Source organism: Urtica dioica, chromosome 4, assembly GCF_054948205.1.
Source record: "Urtica dioica subsp. dioica isolate 48M chromosome 4, U.dioica_male_clone48M_v1_H2, whole genome shotgun sequence".
In the NCBI taxonomy this organism is placed as follows: Eukaryota; Viridiplantae; Streptophyta; class Magnoliopsida; order Rosales; family Urticaceae; genus Urtica; species Urtica dioica.
The window spans coordinates 12,964,710-12,980,380 of NC_142759.1; the positions used below are offsets into that span (position 1 = coordinate 12,964,710).

At 33.7% G+C, this 15,671-nt stretch overlaps 2 protein-coding genes across 2 annotated transcripts; both read left to right on the top strand.

The window, feature by feature from the left end:
- Positions 1-3,438: 3,438 nt before the first annotated feature.
- Positions 3,439-6,008, top strand: LOC149400564 (malate dehydrogenase-like). The gene is made up of 7 exons (XM_089611740.1): positions 3,439-3,618; positions 3,845-4,003; positions 4,611-4,786; positions 4,892-5,169; positions 5,238-5,373; positions 5,479-5,590; positions 5,697-6,008. Exons 1-7 carry the CDS (start codon positions 3,477-3,479, stop codon positions 5,789-5,791), a joined length of 1,098 nt encoding a protein of 365 aa, XP_089467866.1. The 5' UTR covers positions 3,439-3,476; the 3' UTR covers positions 5,792-6,008.
- Positions 6,009-11,585: 5,577 nt separating this feature from the next.
- LOC149400565 (P53/DNA damage-regulated protein) lies at positions 11,586-14,727 on the top strand. The gene is made up of 4 exons (XM_089610940.1): positions 11,586-11,837; positions 12,494-12,761; positions 13,463-13,607; positions 14,491-14,727. The coding sequence occupies exons 1-4, from the start codon at positions 11,763-11,765 to the stop codon at positions 14,492-14,494; spliced, it is 492 nt and encodes a 163-aa protein (XP_089467066.1). The 5' UTR covers positions 11,586-11,762; the 3' UTR covers positions 14,495-14,727.
- The last annotated feature ends 944 nt before the right edge of the window (positions 14,728-15,671 follow it).

Consider the following 15,671-nt stretch of genomic DNA (forward strand, 5'->3'; position numbering starts at 1 on the left):
AAAATCTGAAACGTAGGACAAAATGAAATTCTTAAGTTTGAATAGGCTTAATCAGTTACAAATCTCTCTTTAGTATATATGTCTTTTCATTAGTATATATAGGTTGCTTTGTTAATATAATAGTATTTTTTTTTCTATAATATGTTATGTGTTATACATGATTTATATACATAAAATAAATAACATATATATATAATGTATATATCTAAATAACAAAGAAAAAAAGAGTTAAAGGAGTACAAATTTCACACTCTTCATATATATAATACTATTTTAGGGTCCATTATGTGTATAGCCAACTTAAATATTTGTTTTACAAAATACCAAACGTTTCGTAAACCTTAGATAAATAGCCATTGCATTTTATTTACGCTTATTTACAAGCGTATATTCACACAAATACCCATAAATACCAAAAAAAAAAATTGATCTTATATATGGGCATTTTTTTTTGTAAAAATACACTTGTAAATAAAATGCAGTGGCTAATTACCTAAAATTTACCAAACGTTTGCTATTTTGCTAAACTCAAATATTTAAGTTGACTATTTTGCTAATTTTTTTTTATTATTTTATAGAAAAATTGTCGATATATTTGTCAATATTTAAAATACCAATAATTTTGAATCGGTATAAATCAGTAGCGGTATCAATATTATTTTGATCTACTCGTTGATATACTTGTCGATAGTCGATATTCCAATAAAAATAATATTTTTAAAATATTGCACTTTAATACCATTATTGTTGTAATTTTCGCCATTCACCGGCGGTCGAAGTGTTTATTGGAAAATATATATTACTTTCGAGGAGAGTAATTCACTTGCAATTTGTAATATCGTCATAATATTTAGAGAAATATAAAAAGTAATAACTATTTTCGACATACTATTTCAGTATAGGGCCCTCTAAATATCTAGCCATATGGAAACTCAAATTTTTTCATATAATCAATATTTGGTAAATTTTAAATAAACAACCACGAGATTTTGTTAATAAATCAAAAAGAAATTACTAATGGTAAATATTCATTAATAATTGTAAATAACCATCATACTCTATAAAAGCATAAATGAAATGCTAAAAACGTCTAAATAATACCACATCATCATAATTACAATTTATTTTCTTCATATTTACCCTTTTTTGACATTTCCTTTTTCATTACTTTTGTTAACTAGTACTTTCTAAACAGGAATTAAAAAAATTGCAGTTTTTTAATTTCATTTTCATACCCTTTTTTTTCGTTTTAGTTTTTTTTTTTTTTATATATTTTTATTTAAATTAAATGCTTTTAATCTTATACTTTATTTGTTCTATTTGCAATTTGATGCTATGTTGATGATTTCAATTTTATATTCACTTTGTCATTTTTTAGTTGACACCTTGTTAGAATGACACGTTTGAATGACCTAATAATTACGTTCCCATTTTATTTTTACGAATTGTATTTAGTGATATTGGTGTTATATCCATTGTTGGGAATTTAAATAATCAATAGAATTTATTATTAAATAAGTGGCTGGTTTATAGAAAATATTCGAGTGAGGTCAACTCTTCGAACCTAAATTGTTAAAGCATATTCATAATTCTTGTAGCGAGTGGTATAAAATCAATTATTGATCTCAAAATCGAAGTTAAGTTGAATGAGAAATTAATGCTCAAAATGTGTTGAAAAATATCAAAATATTATGAAGAAAAATAGATATATTGTGGTTGGTAACATACATACGAAAATCTCGCATGAAAGAGATATTTGAATTTTGTTGTGCTCAAATATGGAAAAATTGGATAAGCGGCGTATCATAAGCTTTTGGGAATCTTGGTTTTGTAGAGGAACTACGATAGGCCACAAGCCCATCTCCACAACCACGGATGCAATGGTTGGGCTGAGTCAATCTGGATTCAGCCTACCCGTGTAATGTTTTGAGAAAATTTTAAACTGTTTTTCTTGGTTTTAATATTCGTATACGTGCATTAGCAGCCATGCAATAATTATGATTTGCTATTAAACGTTTGTGACCGATCGAGGCATTAAGTTTATAGGTGATTTTAAATTCAACGGTTTTGTCAGCATTAATGTGCACTAATTGCTCGATTTGAGACCAAGTCTTGGCTTATCGGTAAAATGAGGCTTAATCTCTCACAGACACACCAAAACCAAATTTCAAAGCATTTCTCTCCTCCTCTAGAAATTGTTTATTTTCTTTTAGTCTGGTGATAGAGTCTAACATTCCAGTTCGCCGAAGTCGAGCCGTGAGGTGAAAAATTTGTGTTGTCCGACGTTGTATATTGGGAGTGATTGCTTGTCTACTCCAACACCCACGAAAGAGTAAATATCAATTTAAGGAAACTTACCAAGAGATCTTGGCGTTTCTTTCATTTTGCTTTATATTCCGTGTTGAGGTTTATAACTTTGTATCATTAAAGAGGCGCAAATAAAGCTTTTTTTGCTAGTGGTTTATATGTATTATTATCTTTGTCTACTTCAAATTTAATTTAATAATATCTCCATTTCATTTTGTCTAATTATTTTTTCCCAAAATATTATTTTGTTATATATAGTTAATATCTATGTTGTCAATTTCTTATTTAATCGTTCTTATTCGTAATTTAATGCTTTGGACTTTTATATTGTTTGGTGTACATTCACAATAGAATAGAAAGAAAAAAAAAATCACTTCGATGAAATTAAAGAAGAAATTACATCGAATAGTCTTTAATTTAACTAGTAAAAAAAAGAAATAAAAAATTATCAATGAAAACGGAAAGAGAGGGATTCAAATCCTCGGTACGAAAAATTAACAATCCGACGCTTTAGTACACTCAACCATCTATCCCTAATTCACAAAAGAAAGTACAATAAATTACATAAAAGTCAATATAGGACTTCAAAATATACTTTTATTTAATTTATTGGTAGAAAATGTATAATAATAATAATAATAACAAAATAAATAAATAAATCAAAAAGTACTTTTTTTATTTTTGTAAAAAAATGTATTTCTCCGAAATGATTACACTCAATTGAATTTATAAACTTACTATTCATATAATATGTATATAGCCTAGCCCTTGTTTTAATAATTTGATCTATTTTCTTAATTATTTGATAATTAAATTAAAATTTACATAGAGAGTTTAAATTTATCATATGACTAACTCTTTCTTAATTAGTTCTATATTATTTTTTTTAAAATTTAATCAGTGATATATATATATATATATTGTCTTCTAATAATGAAAAAAAATGCACAGATGGGTAACGTATGTTCTTGACGTGAGACACTATTTTCTTCATTCCCTTTGGACTTTGATTTGGCATCTCAAACACATGACGTGTACGTCTCGTGGGCATGTGTGTGTAGGTCTCTACATATTCCTTGTTTCTCGTACTATAAAAAAATTTGGACACTATGCAAATGGAAAAATATTGCAATACACAAGAGATTTGTTTGTAGGATAAAAAAAAAGATATGGATTATTGGCTTGCAGTGATTCAACAAGTTTTGGTAGTTTCTTTAACAATTGGCTTCTTTTGGAAGCTCATAAAGCACATGTGGAGTTTCGTAAACATTGACAAAGAACCCATCAGAGTTTTGGTCACTGGTGCAGCAGGCATGATCCTCAAATTAAATTATTATTATTATCATCATTACGTTCTAAATTTATGTCAAATATTTACGTGATATAATCAAAACCACAAATTAAAAAAAAAAAATCCCAGCTTCAATTGATTTTCCTACATTGGTAGTTGATGCTGGATTGTATGATATATTAGGGATCAATTAAATTGGTAATTAGTGTCCATAAATTAAGAAGTTTTTAATTTGGGTGTGATCAGGGCAAATAGGGTACGCAATTGTGCCGATGATCGCGAGAGGAGCGATGTTGGGGGCGGATCAGCCGGTGATCCTTCACATGCTCGATATCGAACCCGCCGCCACAGCTTTGAACGCTATCAAAATGGAGCTCATTGACTCTGCTTTTCCTCTCCTCAAAGGCAAGTCTTTTTTTTTATTATTTTATTTTTATGTTAACCCGTATTTTTTCTTCTACTTTTTTTACTAGTTCCTAAATGGTTAAAAAGTCCAGTGGCTATCTAGTCATATGAAACGTTAAAAATTATCATATAACCAACGTTTACGTAAATCTATTTACGCTATCAAACTGATAAAAAAAACGCAGAGTAAATTTCTAATAAATATAAGTAAATAACGTTGGTTACGTCATATCTTTGGGTATTTACGAAATATTTTGGCTATTTATAAAAAATTTACAAAATGTTGGCTAAAACGCAAACGCTTATGTTTATGTGGCTTATATCGCTAAATTTCTGTTTTTAAAATTATTTCATAAATGTCTCTTATTATTACAATTCAGCAGCATATCAATTTTGCATTCAATATAAGATGTGCGTGCAAATGGATCCCTAAACATGGCCTATCATGTGATTTTTTTTTTTTTTTTTTTCCCGGTAACAAGTTGTTTGAAATTAGCCCCCCTAGATTTTTGGTTTGGTACCATGAACTTTTAATGAATTGTTGATCCACAAATTTATGAATTGTTTTTTTTATGTACTGATCTATTTGTGTGCAAAAATTTAACAGGCGTGGTTGCCACTACGGATGTGGTAGAGGCTTGTAAAGATGTAGATATCGCCATTTTGATCGGCGGTTTCGCACGAAAAGAAGGCATGGAAAGAAAGGACGTGATGCCAAAAAACGTGTCGATTTTCAAGGCTCAAGCTTCGGTGCTTGAAAAACACGCCGCCGAGGATTGCAAGGTCAACATTCTTCGATACGGGCTATAAAAATAAACTTCAATGTTAAGAATGTTTCTTTTTTATTTTTAGTATTATTTTGTGAAGATATGTTTTCCGATTTTGTAGGTTCTAGTTGTAGCCAATCCGGCGAACACAAACGCGCTCATATTGAGAGAATTCGCTCCTTCGATCCCGGAGGAGAACATTACTTGCCTCACAAGACTCGATCACAACCGAGCATTAGGACAAATCGCGGAGAGATTAGATGTCGATGTGAGTGATGTGAAGAATGTGATCATTTGGGGAAATCACTCTTCCACTCAGTACCCCGATGTGAACCATGCGACCGCACTTACTAATTCCGTAGAAAAATCCGTCAGAGGCCTCGTAGCCAATGACCATTGGTATAATTTAGTTAAAAGCATTTTTTTTCTTCTTTTTATTGTAAATAATTTAAACATTTTATTTCTAGGCTAAACAACGAGTTCATCACTACGGTGCAACAACGAGGAGAGGCCATTATGAAGGAAAGGAATCGATCGAGCGCATTGTCCGCAGCAAGTTCGGCTTGCGATCACATTCGCGATTGGGTCCTCGGAACTCCTAAGGTTTGTATATTTTGTCAATTTTTATTTTTATTAAATGTTCAAGTTTCATGGTTTTGTTTGCATATATAAAGTACATATATTTATGCATTGGTTATTTGTATTTAGGGAACATGGGTTTCAATGGGCGTTTATTCTGATGGGTCTTATGGGATTCAACCTGGTCTCATTTACTCATTTCCGGTTACATGCAAAAATGGAGAGTGGTCTATTGTTCAAGGTGATAAGCCTCTTTTTTCTTTTCTTTTTTTGGGTTAAATTTATAAAATTCTCTCTTTGGTTAAGTTGATTTGAATTGGGATGGGCTTTGTTTGATTGAGTGGCAGGGCTGAAAATTGACGAGTTTTCAAGGGCAAAGATGGATGCAACTGAAAAGGAGCTCATCGATGAGATGGCAATAGCACGTTCATGCCTCACTTGAAATTAATAAAATCGATTTATTAACTAACTATTTCCACTCATTTGTAATAAAAGATTCAAGTGTTTGCAAAATGTGGGACTAAGTAAATAGTAATTGTTGGAGGGTTCTTTTCTTTTACGTCCCAACACGAGACTCCCATGTCTGACTTGTGTTTCTCGTATTCAATGAAAATATAGTAAGACATTTTTATTGAAGTTGAGTACTAATTAGTTGCTTTTCTAAGACATTTTGCGGTTCTGTCCAAGTCCAAAAATGTAAAATAAATCGACGACTAATTTTTTCTTTTAAAATTTTATATGCAAATAAAAACAGAAACAAAAACGTATACAAGATGATAATGCATCTTTAACGGCACAGTTTTTTTCCAATATCGTATGTGATTAAAATCGTATATATAAACAATGCAAGGCTAAGAGAAATAGAAGTATAAACACGTCAGTAAATCTCACGGAATGCTAATGACTTAAATTAGAGTACTCATTTTAAACAAGTTCGGGGCCGTTTGGTTTAGTTTTCTAAACTCGTTTTCTGTTTTTAAATTCTGTTTTCTGATTCTAATTTTTAAATTTAAAAAACAGATTTAGAATTACGTTTCAGAATATTTTAAATGTTGTTTGGTTATGTTTTCCATTCAATTGTATAGAGATAAAATAGAAAACAACTTTTCATTGTTTTCTGTTTTCTAAACAAATTTCAAAGAAAACAGAAACATGATTCTAAATCTGTTTTCTGAATTTATAACCAAACAGTTTTTCTAAAACTGTTTTCTAGAATTTAGAATCAGAAAACAGAAAACAAAAATAGAAAAGTTAACCAAACAGGGGCGAACGGTCGCTAAGAAATATTGTTTTTCGAGATGCGAAGTTTAAAAAACACAAGGTCTTATTTATATATGTTGATAGATAAAAAAAAAAAAATCAATTATCAACCCCTAAAACAATCTTGACACATTGAATTGATCGACTTGGAAAAAAAGTAATCTAAATACCATTTTGTTACCATCTCTGAAAACTTTATACCACTCTTGCTATATAATTTTATGATATTCTCTAGTAAATTTCCTACTAATCTATTCCTATCATAATTCTACAACTATAGGTTGACAAAAAACTCAATATGAACTAGTACTCAAGGAATCAAAAGTTTATGACGGTTAACAGATTCACACATACAACACTTCTTTCAATTGTTGGAATTTATGCTAGTTTGTTTTGTTTTTAACAAAATTATGTTGATTACGAACAATTATTTATCTACAAAATACATGATGCCTTTTTAATAGGGATAAAATAAATCACATTACTAAGTTGATCCTCTACTCTCTCCATGCATTTTCCTAATTAGATCAACAAACTTCTGTTGGAATAAAGTTAATAAATTTTAATTATTAACATGTGTATGGCTGATTTGTGGCAACAATTTGAGTGAGTTCCACTAATCGGAATTGAATAATTCCAAGTGATACGGATTCCTCGTAACGAGGGCTATAAAATTGAATATTTGGTTGCCAAAATCGGACCTAAGGTGAATGAGAAAGTGACGAGCTGAACTGGACGAAGTGACGAGGTCGACTGGACGAAGTGACTAAGTCATTCCAGCTCGACTGGGCGCGGTCGACTGAGCTCGACTGGGCGAGGTCGACTGGACGAAGTGATGAAGTTATTCCAGCTCGACTGGACGAGCTCGACTGAGGTCGACTGGACTAAGTGACGAAGTCATTCCAGCTCGACTGGACGAGCTCGACTGGGCGAAGTGTCGAAGTCATTCTAGCTCGACTGGACGAGCTCGACTAGACGAGCTCGACCGGACGAAGTACCGAAGTGTACGTTTGAGAATGAAAGCCAACGGTTGTATGCTTTTATTCAATGGTTTTTGAGCTTTAAGTGCGCATTATGGCTGTGGATTAATGCCATTAAGGCTGGAAAAATTGAAAACGTTACATGGACGGTTCGCATGGTTTGAATACAAAAACGGTGTGTTAAATGGTTGTAATAGCCTGAGTTTAATGCCTTTAAGGCTGGACGTTTTTGAACTTCAAACCGACGTAGCCTTGGCCTATATAAAGAGGCATCAGCTCTCATTCAGAAGACACACGAATTCCATAGTTTCCCCACTGTTCCCGAGCTCCCTCATTCCCAGAAAATTATTTTTCTCTTTGTTTGTCGTGGTGATAGTTTTCTCACAGGTTCTAGTTCGCCGAAGAGTCAAGCCTACTGGTGCTAAGCTTGCCTCTGTAGTCGTTGTATCCTGGGAAGCTTTCGCTCATTTAGTCCAGCATCCGTGGGAGGGCGATAAAAAGCTTCAAGGAGACCGTCCAACGGGCCTCGGCTTTTTCCGATTTGTTTTTTCCGGTTCTAAGGTTTAGCCGGTTTATTTGTAATTATTTTACGTGTATTTCTTCCCATGCAACTTGTCTTATTTTATTTACGTCAATATTAATACAATATTGCTAACAACTTCACGTCCTTTATTTTTTTTCCCCTAATAAAGCAACGTTGTTAGACCAAAATAGGAACACACTAGTAAAAGAGAAAAGGTTTTTAAAAATCAAAGAGAAATTTGAAAAAAACACGACTCATAAATCGTGAAATAAAATTTTTAGTCAAAAATTGAAAACATGATTATTTTACCAAAATATCCTAAATGACTAAGAAAATACAGTGTTCGGCTGGATACGGTCGCGGTTAGATGCATTATTTTTGCATACAATCGCAACCGTATGAGGCAACAGACCGTAAAATCATAGTTCTCTCGGTTAATTTAGTTTTCAAAAAATATTTTGGTATGGAAAAAAATCATATTTGTAAACATTTGGCACTAATAATTAAAAAACACAATTTGAAGACTTATGGGTCATATTATCCGAATTTTCTTAAACCAAATGATAAAACATATGCCTATTATACTCTGGACTCACTTTTCATTTTAGGTTCATTTTACAAAAAGAATGCCTACCATCTTAAAAGAAGAAGCAACTAATGCTATTTTTCTTTACAAATACCACGTTAACGTGGTATTTGTAAAGAAAAACAGCATTAGCAAATTTGGTTTTCTGATGCGCATGACTATCAGGTGCGACTAGTCGCACCTAAAAGTCGCATCTAAATGACTTTCGGGTGCGACTAGTCGCACCAGATTGTCAACCCGAAGTATAAAAAATTTCGCTAAATTTTTTTTTGCTTTTGAGTATCAGGTGCGACTAGTCGCATCTGATAGTTTAAAATTACTATCAGGTGCGACAAAGTCGCACCTAATTGTTTAAAATTTTAACCGGGCCAATTCTCCCCCTCATTTTTTCATTCAGTTTTAAAAACAACAACTCATCTCTCTCGTAAAAGAAGAAGAGAGAACCGAGAGGGAGGCAAAGAGAGATCGAGCGAGAGAGAGATGATAAGAGAGCGAGACTGAGAAGGGGAGAGACCGAGGGAGAGGACGCACGACCACCAGCACCAGCCCGAGACCCCAGCCCTGTGCGCGCGCCATCCAGCCAGCCACCGAGCCCGAGCGCCACCCGTGCGCGGCCGAGAAGGAACCAGCGCCGCCGCGAGCACGTCGAGGACGCCGAAATCAGAGGAGAGGAGAGCCAATCGGAGATATTCAAGTGAGAATTTCTTTTCCCCAATTTTGAGATTCGATTCTAGGGTTTGGATTGGGGTTTTTCTCTCTGATTGTCTTAGGGTGATTTTGGGCGTGGATTAGTATTTGTTCCGGATTTAATAGTTTAGGAATCGATTCAATGATGTTTGTTCTTGATTTAAACTGAGTTTGCCTTTGATTTGGATCTTGGCCGTGTGATAGTGGTGCTGGCCGAGTGTTTAAGTTGAACTGCCTCTGAAAATCAACATGGAACGACCGATATGATCTGAGTTCTTATTTTTGGATATTTTTCATGGATAGTAGACTGTATGAGCTTTCTAAAATGACCAAGAACATGTAAATCCATTGAGTATTGAATGAGTTATGAATTTCCAAAGTTTGTGTTTCGCAGTAGTAAAACGGGATTTCCAGAATTGTAACAGTGAATTACGGGCTGTTTTTGAGATAGCTATTCTTGTCGTATATATGCTTGTAATATCTCGTTAGAAAGCTACATGAGTCTACTTTTTGCCGCTAGAATCAATCGATTTCAAGTTTTGTAGCTCGAGTTATGATGGCTTAAGCGCTAGTGGGTCAGGCTGTCGGGAATTCTTTTGACTTGTTTATGTTTGTCGAGCGTTCGATTCTTGTGAGACCGACGCCGCAAAATCCGAGGAGGAAGAAGGAGTGAGGGTCCGTGTTTGCTGATTCGCGTGGTCCGATTTTGATTTTTCTCGCCGTGCGCTCAGCCCCTGCTCACTCTCCGTCGTGCGCTTGCCTCGTCCCGAGTCTCTGCAGGTTAGTGTTTAGTTTAAATTTGTTTTTGTTTTTAATTAGTTTTGATATATTGTAATTTATCAATTAGGAATTTTAATTAGTTAATGAAATTAAAATTAAGATATATTGTAATTTATCAATTAGGAATATAATGAAATTAGTTTTGATTAGTTTTAATATGCTGATTATATATTGTAATATATAATCAGCATATTAATTTTTTTTTAAAAAGATAAAGAGCATCAGATGCGACTAGTCGCACCTGATAGTCAAGACAAGTCGCACCTGATAATCAAGAGGATTATCAGGTGCGGACTTTCGGGTGCAACTTTGTCGCATCTAAAGTCGCACATGAAAGTACTTTCAGGTGCGACTTTTGCATTTTCAGGTGCGAAAAAAGTCGCACCTGATGCTATATTTTGTACTAGTGGTTGTGATTTGTTGGAACCTCTTTGGCATAGTTTTCTGCTTGGCAAAATAAATTGTAACAGTTGTTTGAGTCAAAGCTTCAAGAAGTTGTTCTAACTACTTAAATAATCAGGGTACTTGTGTCATTGTCCTCCTGCGCAAGAAAGAAAACTAAGCATTTTGTTTAGTTCCGATTTTTATGGAAATATAAGATTGGATTTGCTAGGAAAATCCGACTTACTAGGTTTCGCGTAAGATTAGGAAGTGCATCATATAAAACTCACTAGGATTTCTTACGATCACTTGATTTTTATGTTTAGCCAATTACGCGTAGCCATAATTTTGTGTCCGTCTCTCTACTATGGAGATCTTCATCAACGACAAACTCAAAGAACCTTGCAACTTGTGTATTGTCATATTAAGTGTGTGAGGGTATTTTTTTTTTTTTTTGCATTGACGTGCTTTATCAATCTTCGGGAGAGGATTTGGTAAAATGAGAAAGAATCTTAGATCTGAGGGGAGCTTAGATTGCAAGAATCCGTCAGAGAAAAGTCAAAGACGAATGCGTTTGATTGATAGTTGGTTTAATTAATTATGTAAAAATCAATAAGTTATTCAATCAATAGTTACAACAACTAAGTTGAGCGATCGTCTAACACCACGTTAGATAATTTTACGATTTTATTAATTATTCATAATAAAAATAACAAATAAATAAATAAATTATAATCTAATTAGAATGTGATATTATAGGGATACGGACATGATTGTCCCATTTTTTTGAGTGGTAAGCATTCGACACTCCATTCTAAGTTTATTTTTGAATCAATGACATTAATTTTTAGTTTAAAATTTTATATAAATATCGGGCATTGTTGTGGAAAAAAAAACATGGGAAAAAAAAATCTATCATTCTCAAACAAGGGACAATTAATGTCATTTTTATCAATTTTCCAACGACATGAATGAGCTAAATGTCGTATGCTTCAAGTGAATGAGCTAAATGTCGTGTGTTTCAAGAAGTTGCGGTTTCATATTTCTTCAATTCCGTTTGGGTCAATTTTCAAAATTTCCCCCTTCTCTCCGATCCGAGCCTAGGGTTGCGATACCGGAGGAAAATGATTTTCAATTGATCTAAAACAGAACCTGAATCCCCGAATTGAATTGCCTTTGTTGTTAGCTTGATTTAATCTAATCCTTGTATACAGAAATGGACGAGACAATGAAGCAAAACCTAATTGAGCTCGAGACTGAAGCTGAGCATCTTCTTCTAGCTCGACATCAGGTTATTTACTCCTCAATACATATATATCTATTCTTCGAATTGGGATTTGCGTTTCGCCCGATTCTAAACCCTAGGTATAACTGATGACGATCTTTAGGGCTTTTGGATTTGGGGCTTAGCTCAGAGCTTCACGAATTAAATAGGTTTTAGTGATAGACGAGACCGAGCAAATATGTTCATATAGCCTTTATATCTATTGAGAATTAGCCATCTTCGTCGGTACTGAAGTTTTGATGGTAAAAAAAAGTGGGAATTTTTTGATGTTTTTTTTAAGGTTTCGATGTTAGTCTTAACATTGATGCAAATTTTAGGGCTTTTGAATTTGGGGCGTTGTAGTTATCTGAAAAGTTCACCAATTAGATTTTAGTGATAGACAGAGACTGATCAAATATGTGGATATATTGCTGTTATATTTGCGAGAATTAGCCATCTTGGTCGGCATTGAACTGTTGATTGTAAAGAAAAATGCGCAGTTTGGTGATGGTATTCGACTTTTAGGGCTCTGTAGTTTGCTTAAAACTTCACTAATTAGCTTTTAATGATAGAATAGACTGATCAATTATGTTAAGAATTAGCCATCTTGATCATTATTGAACTATTGATGGTAAAGAAAAATGAGCAGCTTTATGATTTGAGTTGAGTGATTTCTTTTTCAGCTGGTTGAAAATGACAAGTTGAGAAATGGGAATAGGGAAGCTCTAACGGCTCTAAGGAAAAGGGCTCGGACAACAAAGAGTAGCATCCGATCCCCGTTCGAGTCGGTGATGATGGATATCGGTGGGACCGCCTCGAGACCTTTGGTCAAGGAAGTATGCACTACTTGTGGAAACCACGACTCAACTGAGAGGACTTGGATGGTCTTCCCGGGAACAGATGTCTTTGCTCGGGTCCCATTTCACGCTGCTCATGTGATCTTGGAGACGGGTATTATTCTGGTGCTCTTCGGTCTAGACTAGTCATATGCTACAGAGTTGATAGATATTATTCTTCTAGTTATACATGGAATAGGTGATATCTTATTTCCGATTCTTTGTGTGGTACCAAAGAAATTCAGATTGTACAACCCAGTTTCAGCATGCAGGTTCAAGTTGCTCCTAGAAATATAAATTGTCAACTTTCATTAAATTCATAGATTGCTTGCGCATGTGTTTGGTACTAAATGACAATTAAATCGTAGTGAGTACTTAAAGAGTATGAAACAAATAATAATGATTTAATTGCTGTACTATATGATTCCCTGTCAATATTTTCAAAGGCATAAATGTTAAATCCAATGAAGTTTGAATTCAACAGTCAAGCTGGATCGAGACAGCAAGGAAATTCTGCATCAAACAATCAGATCATATTGAGACTGTATACTAATGACAAACCATGCTTCATAGCTAGCTAAGCTAAGAAAACCTTCATTTTGATATTTTTTAACTCTAGAACTTGGTATGATGAATCGATAATCACTAGAACTATGCCACGAATCATTATTTTAATCCTCAGTTTTAGTTATGTGGTTCATATACCATTCAAAGTATTCGTTCATTCCTCTCACCACAAGCCTATTGATCTTCCTTTATCCCAATCCACGTCGGTAAATTATGATTTGTTTTTGGCGTTGTCTGCCATGAATGCAGATCAAGACCGTCTTGACTTTGAAGCTAAAAAACTCCAATCAAGCGTGAAAGACAAGTCGCTTTTGATATCCGAAAGAGGTGCACTTGCCGACAGAATCGCTCCCGGGTTGCTAAAATCTCTAGTCACCCTCTCAGACAATAAACTGTAAGTTCACTTGATCTCGTTTGGAAGCCCAACAAAACCGACCATAGTAAGCTCTATCGACCATAGTTTTATTTTTTCCCGTCTGTTTCGAAGCTGGTTTTTTTTTTCTTTTTGCCTTGACCCCACTTTCCGACATGCACGGAAGACTCGTAATGAAAAAAGTCTTACATTCCACGTCCTCCCCAATCTTCAAAATGCTATTCCATTCAAGAGAAGAAAGAAAAGAGAATCATTTCCTTCCCGGTACCACTTGCATTGATGTGCATGGAGTTTGTAATTAAATGAGTGAAACGTTTTTGAGAAATATTTTTTCTCTGAAGCTGGTGTGGGACCACAAATTAATTAATACGAATTTTGGCCTCTTTTCTTTTCCTCATTCTATCAGATCGTCCTTGGCTCTACCCACCCCAAACCCTACCTAATTCAAAGGAAAAGGTTTTGAGAGTCAGTTTTTTTAGGACCATTTTTTTTCCCTCTCTAGTTCCTTATGCATTTTCACTGTCAATGTGGAAGTTTCCTTTGGCAACCATTGTACGCTAGAGGACAAAAATGAATCAAGCTTTTGTCCACGCTCTCCATTGGAATTATGCTACACCAATGATTTCCTTAACCTTTGGGCATCAACAAGAATACACATTTTATCTGCATGAAAATGCATTTCTCTGTCGTGTGTTCCTTTGGACCTGCCCAATTGTTTATATCCTTGTAGTGGTGAACCAGGAAGGAGAGAGAGTCTTTAAGTAATAATTTACGTTGTTTTGGTATCATTAATAAAGCTCTGGGTTGTGAGTGTGACATTAGAGCTTTGATTATCGGAATTTTCAGTATCACCATCATCTTTTTGTCCAGTAATTTATTTTTTACCCATTGTCTCGTTTTGCAGTTAAAGATATTACTGGCTTCTTCTGAATTGAGAAGCATCGTGGTGAAGTCGATTAAATTTGTTTGTTTGTTTTTTTTTTTTTTTTTTTTTAGATTTTATATATATGTTCAACGTCGGTAGAGAGGAGGGTATTAAATATTCCTCTTTCTTTCATTGCAACTTTTTACAGCCTTAACCTTGTGACTTAGCTTCTGTAAGTTGAGGATATATTTATGAATGAGAAAGTTGTCAGACAAATTTGCCTCTTGTCTAAATGTTTTAAAGATAATATTTTATAATTTTCATTTATTTCGAAGCTTATATATGTAAACAGCCTACACCTCTGTCTGTATTTGTATACACAGAGTAGATGTCAGTTTTCCATATCCGATATACGAACTCAATTTAATCATGAGACACCAAAAAAAAAAAAAAAACACACACACACAGCATTATGCATTATATATAATAAAAAAGTTCTTAACAAATCAAAACGAAACACAATCCTATTGACTAGTGCTGTTGGGTCTCTATCTACGTGTCCCATGAAAGTTGGTTCAATTTAATTTTACAATATGTTGAAGTGGGGCTCTTATTTAAACTTATTTTTTAAGGGTCAGCGGTTATATAGTCCAATAGAAATTAAGTTTTTGCAAAATAATCATAGTTTGTCGATTATAAGCAAACTAGCTCAAGTAAGATTAATTTAGGCTGGATTAAATTTAATCCCAACGAACTATAAAGACATAATGTAAGATTTATGAAGGCTGAATTAAAATTAATCGAGACAAGATTAAAAGTCATAGTACTCTCGATTGGTTATTTTGTTATACATAATGAAACTATGACTATTCATAGTTTGAATTGTATAGTTCATATCATTTTTCCTATTTTAATTTGTATCTCCAGCTTAAAGTAGCTAATCATATACATATATAATAAACAGACAGAAAAATACATGGTGGTTGCTCTGTGTCAAAGCCAAACCCACATATAATCATTTAAAAAAAAACAACAAAAGTATTACTTGTGGTATTGGTACAATGGCATCCTCTTTATGAAGCCAAGCGCACAGAACTCATGACACACTCAGTTCGATTCATTGTTCTATTCTAACTTCAAAATCTTCAAAAGTATTTTGATATATTATTCAAATCTGTCTCAGAAAAAAAAGTATATATATTTGAGAGAGAGAAAGAGAG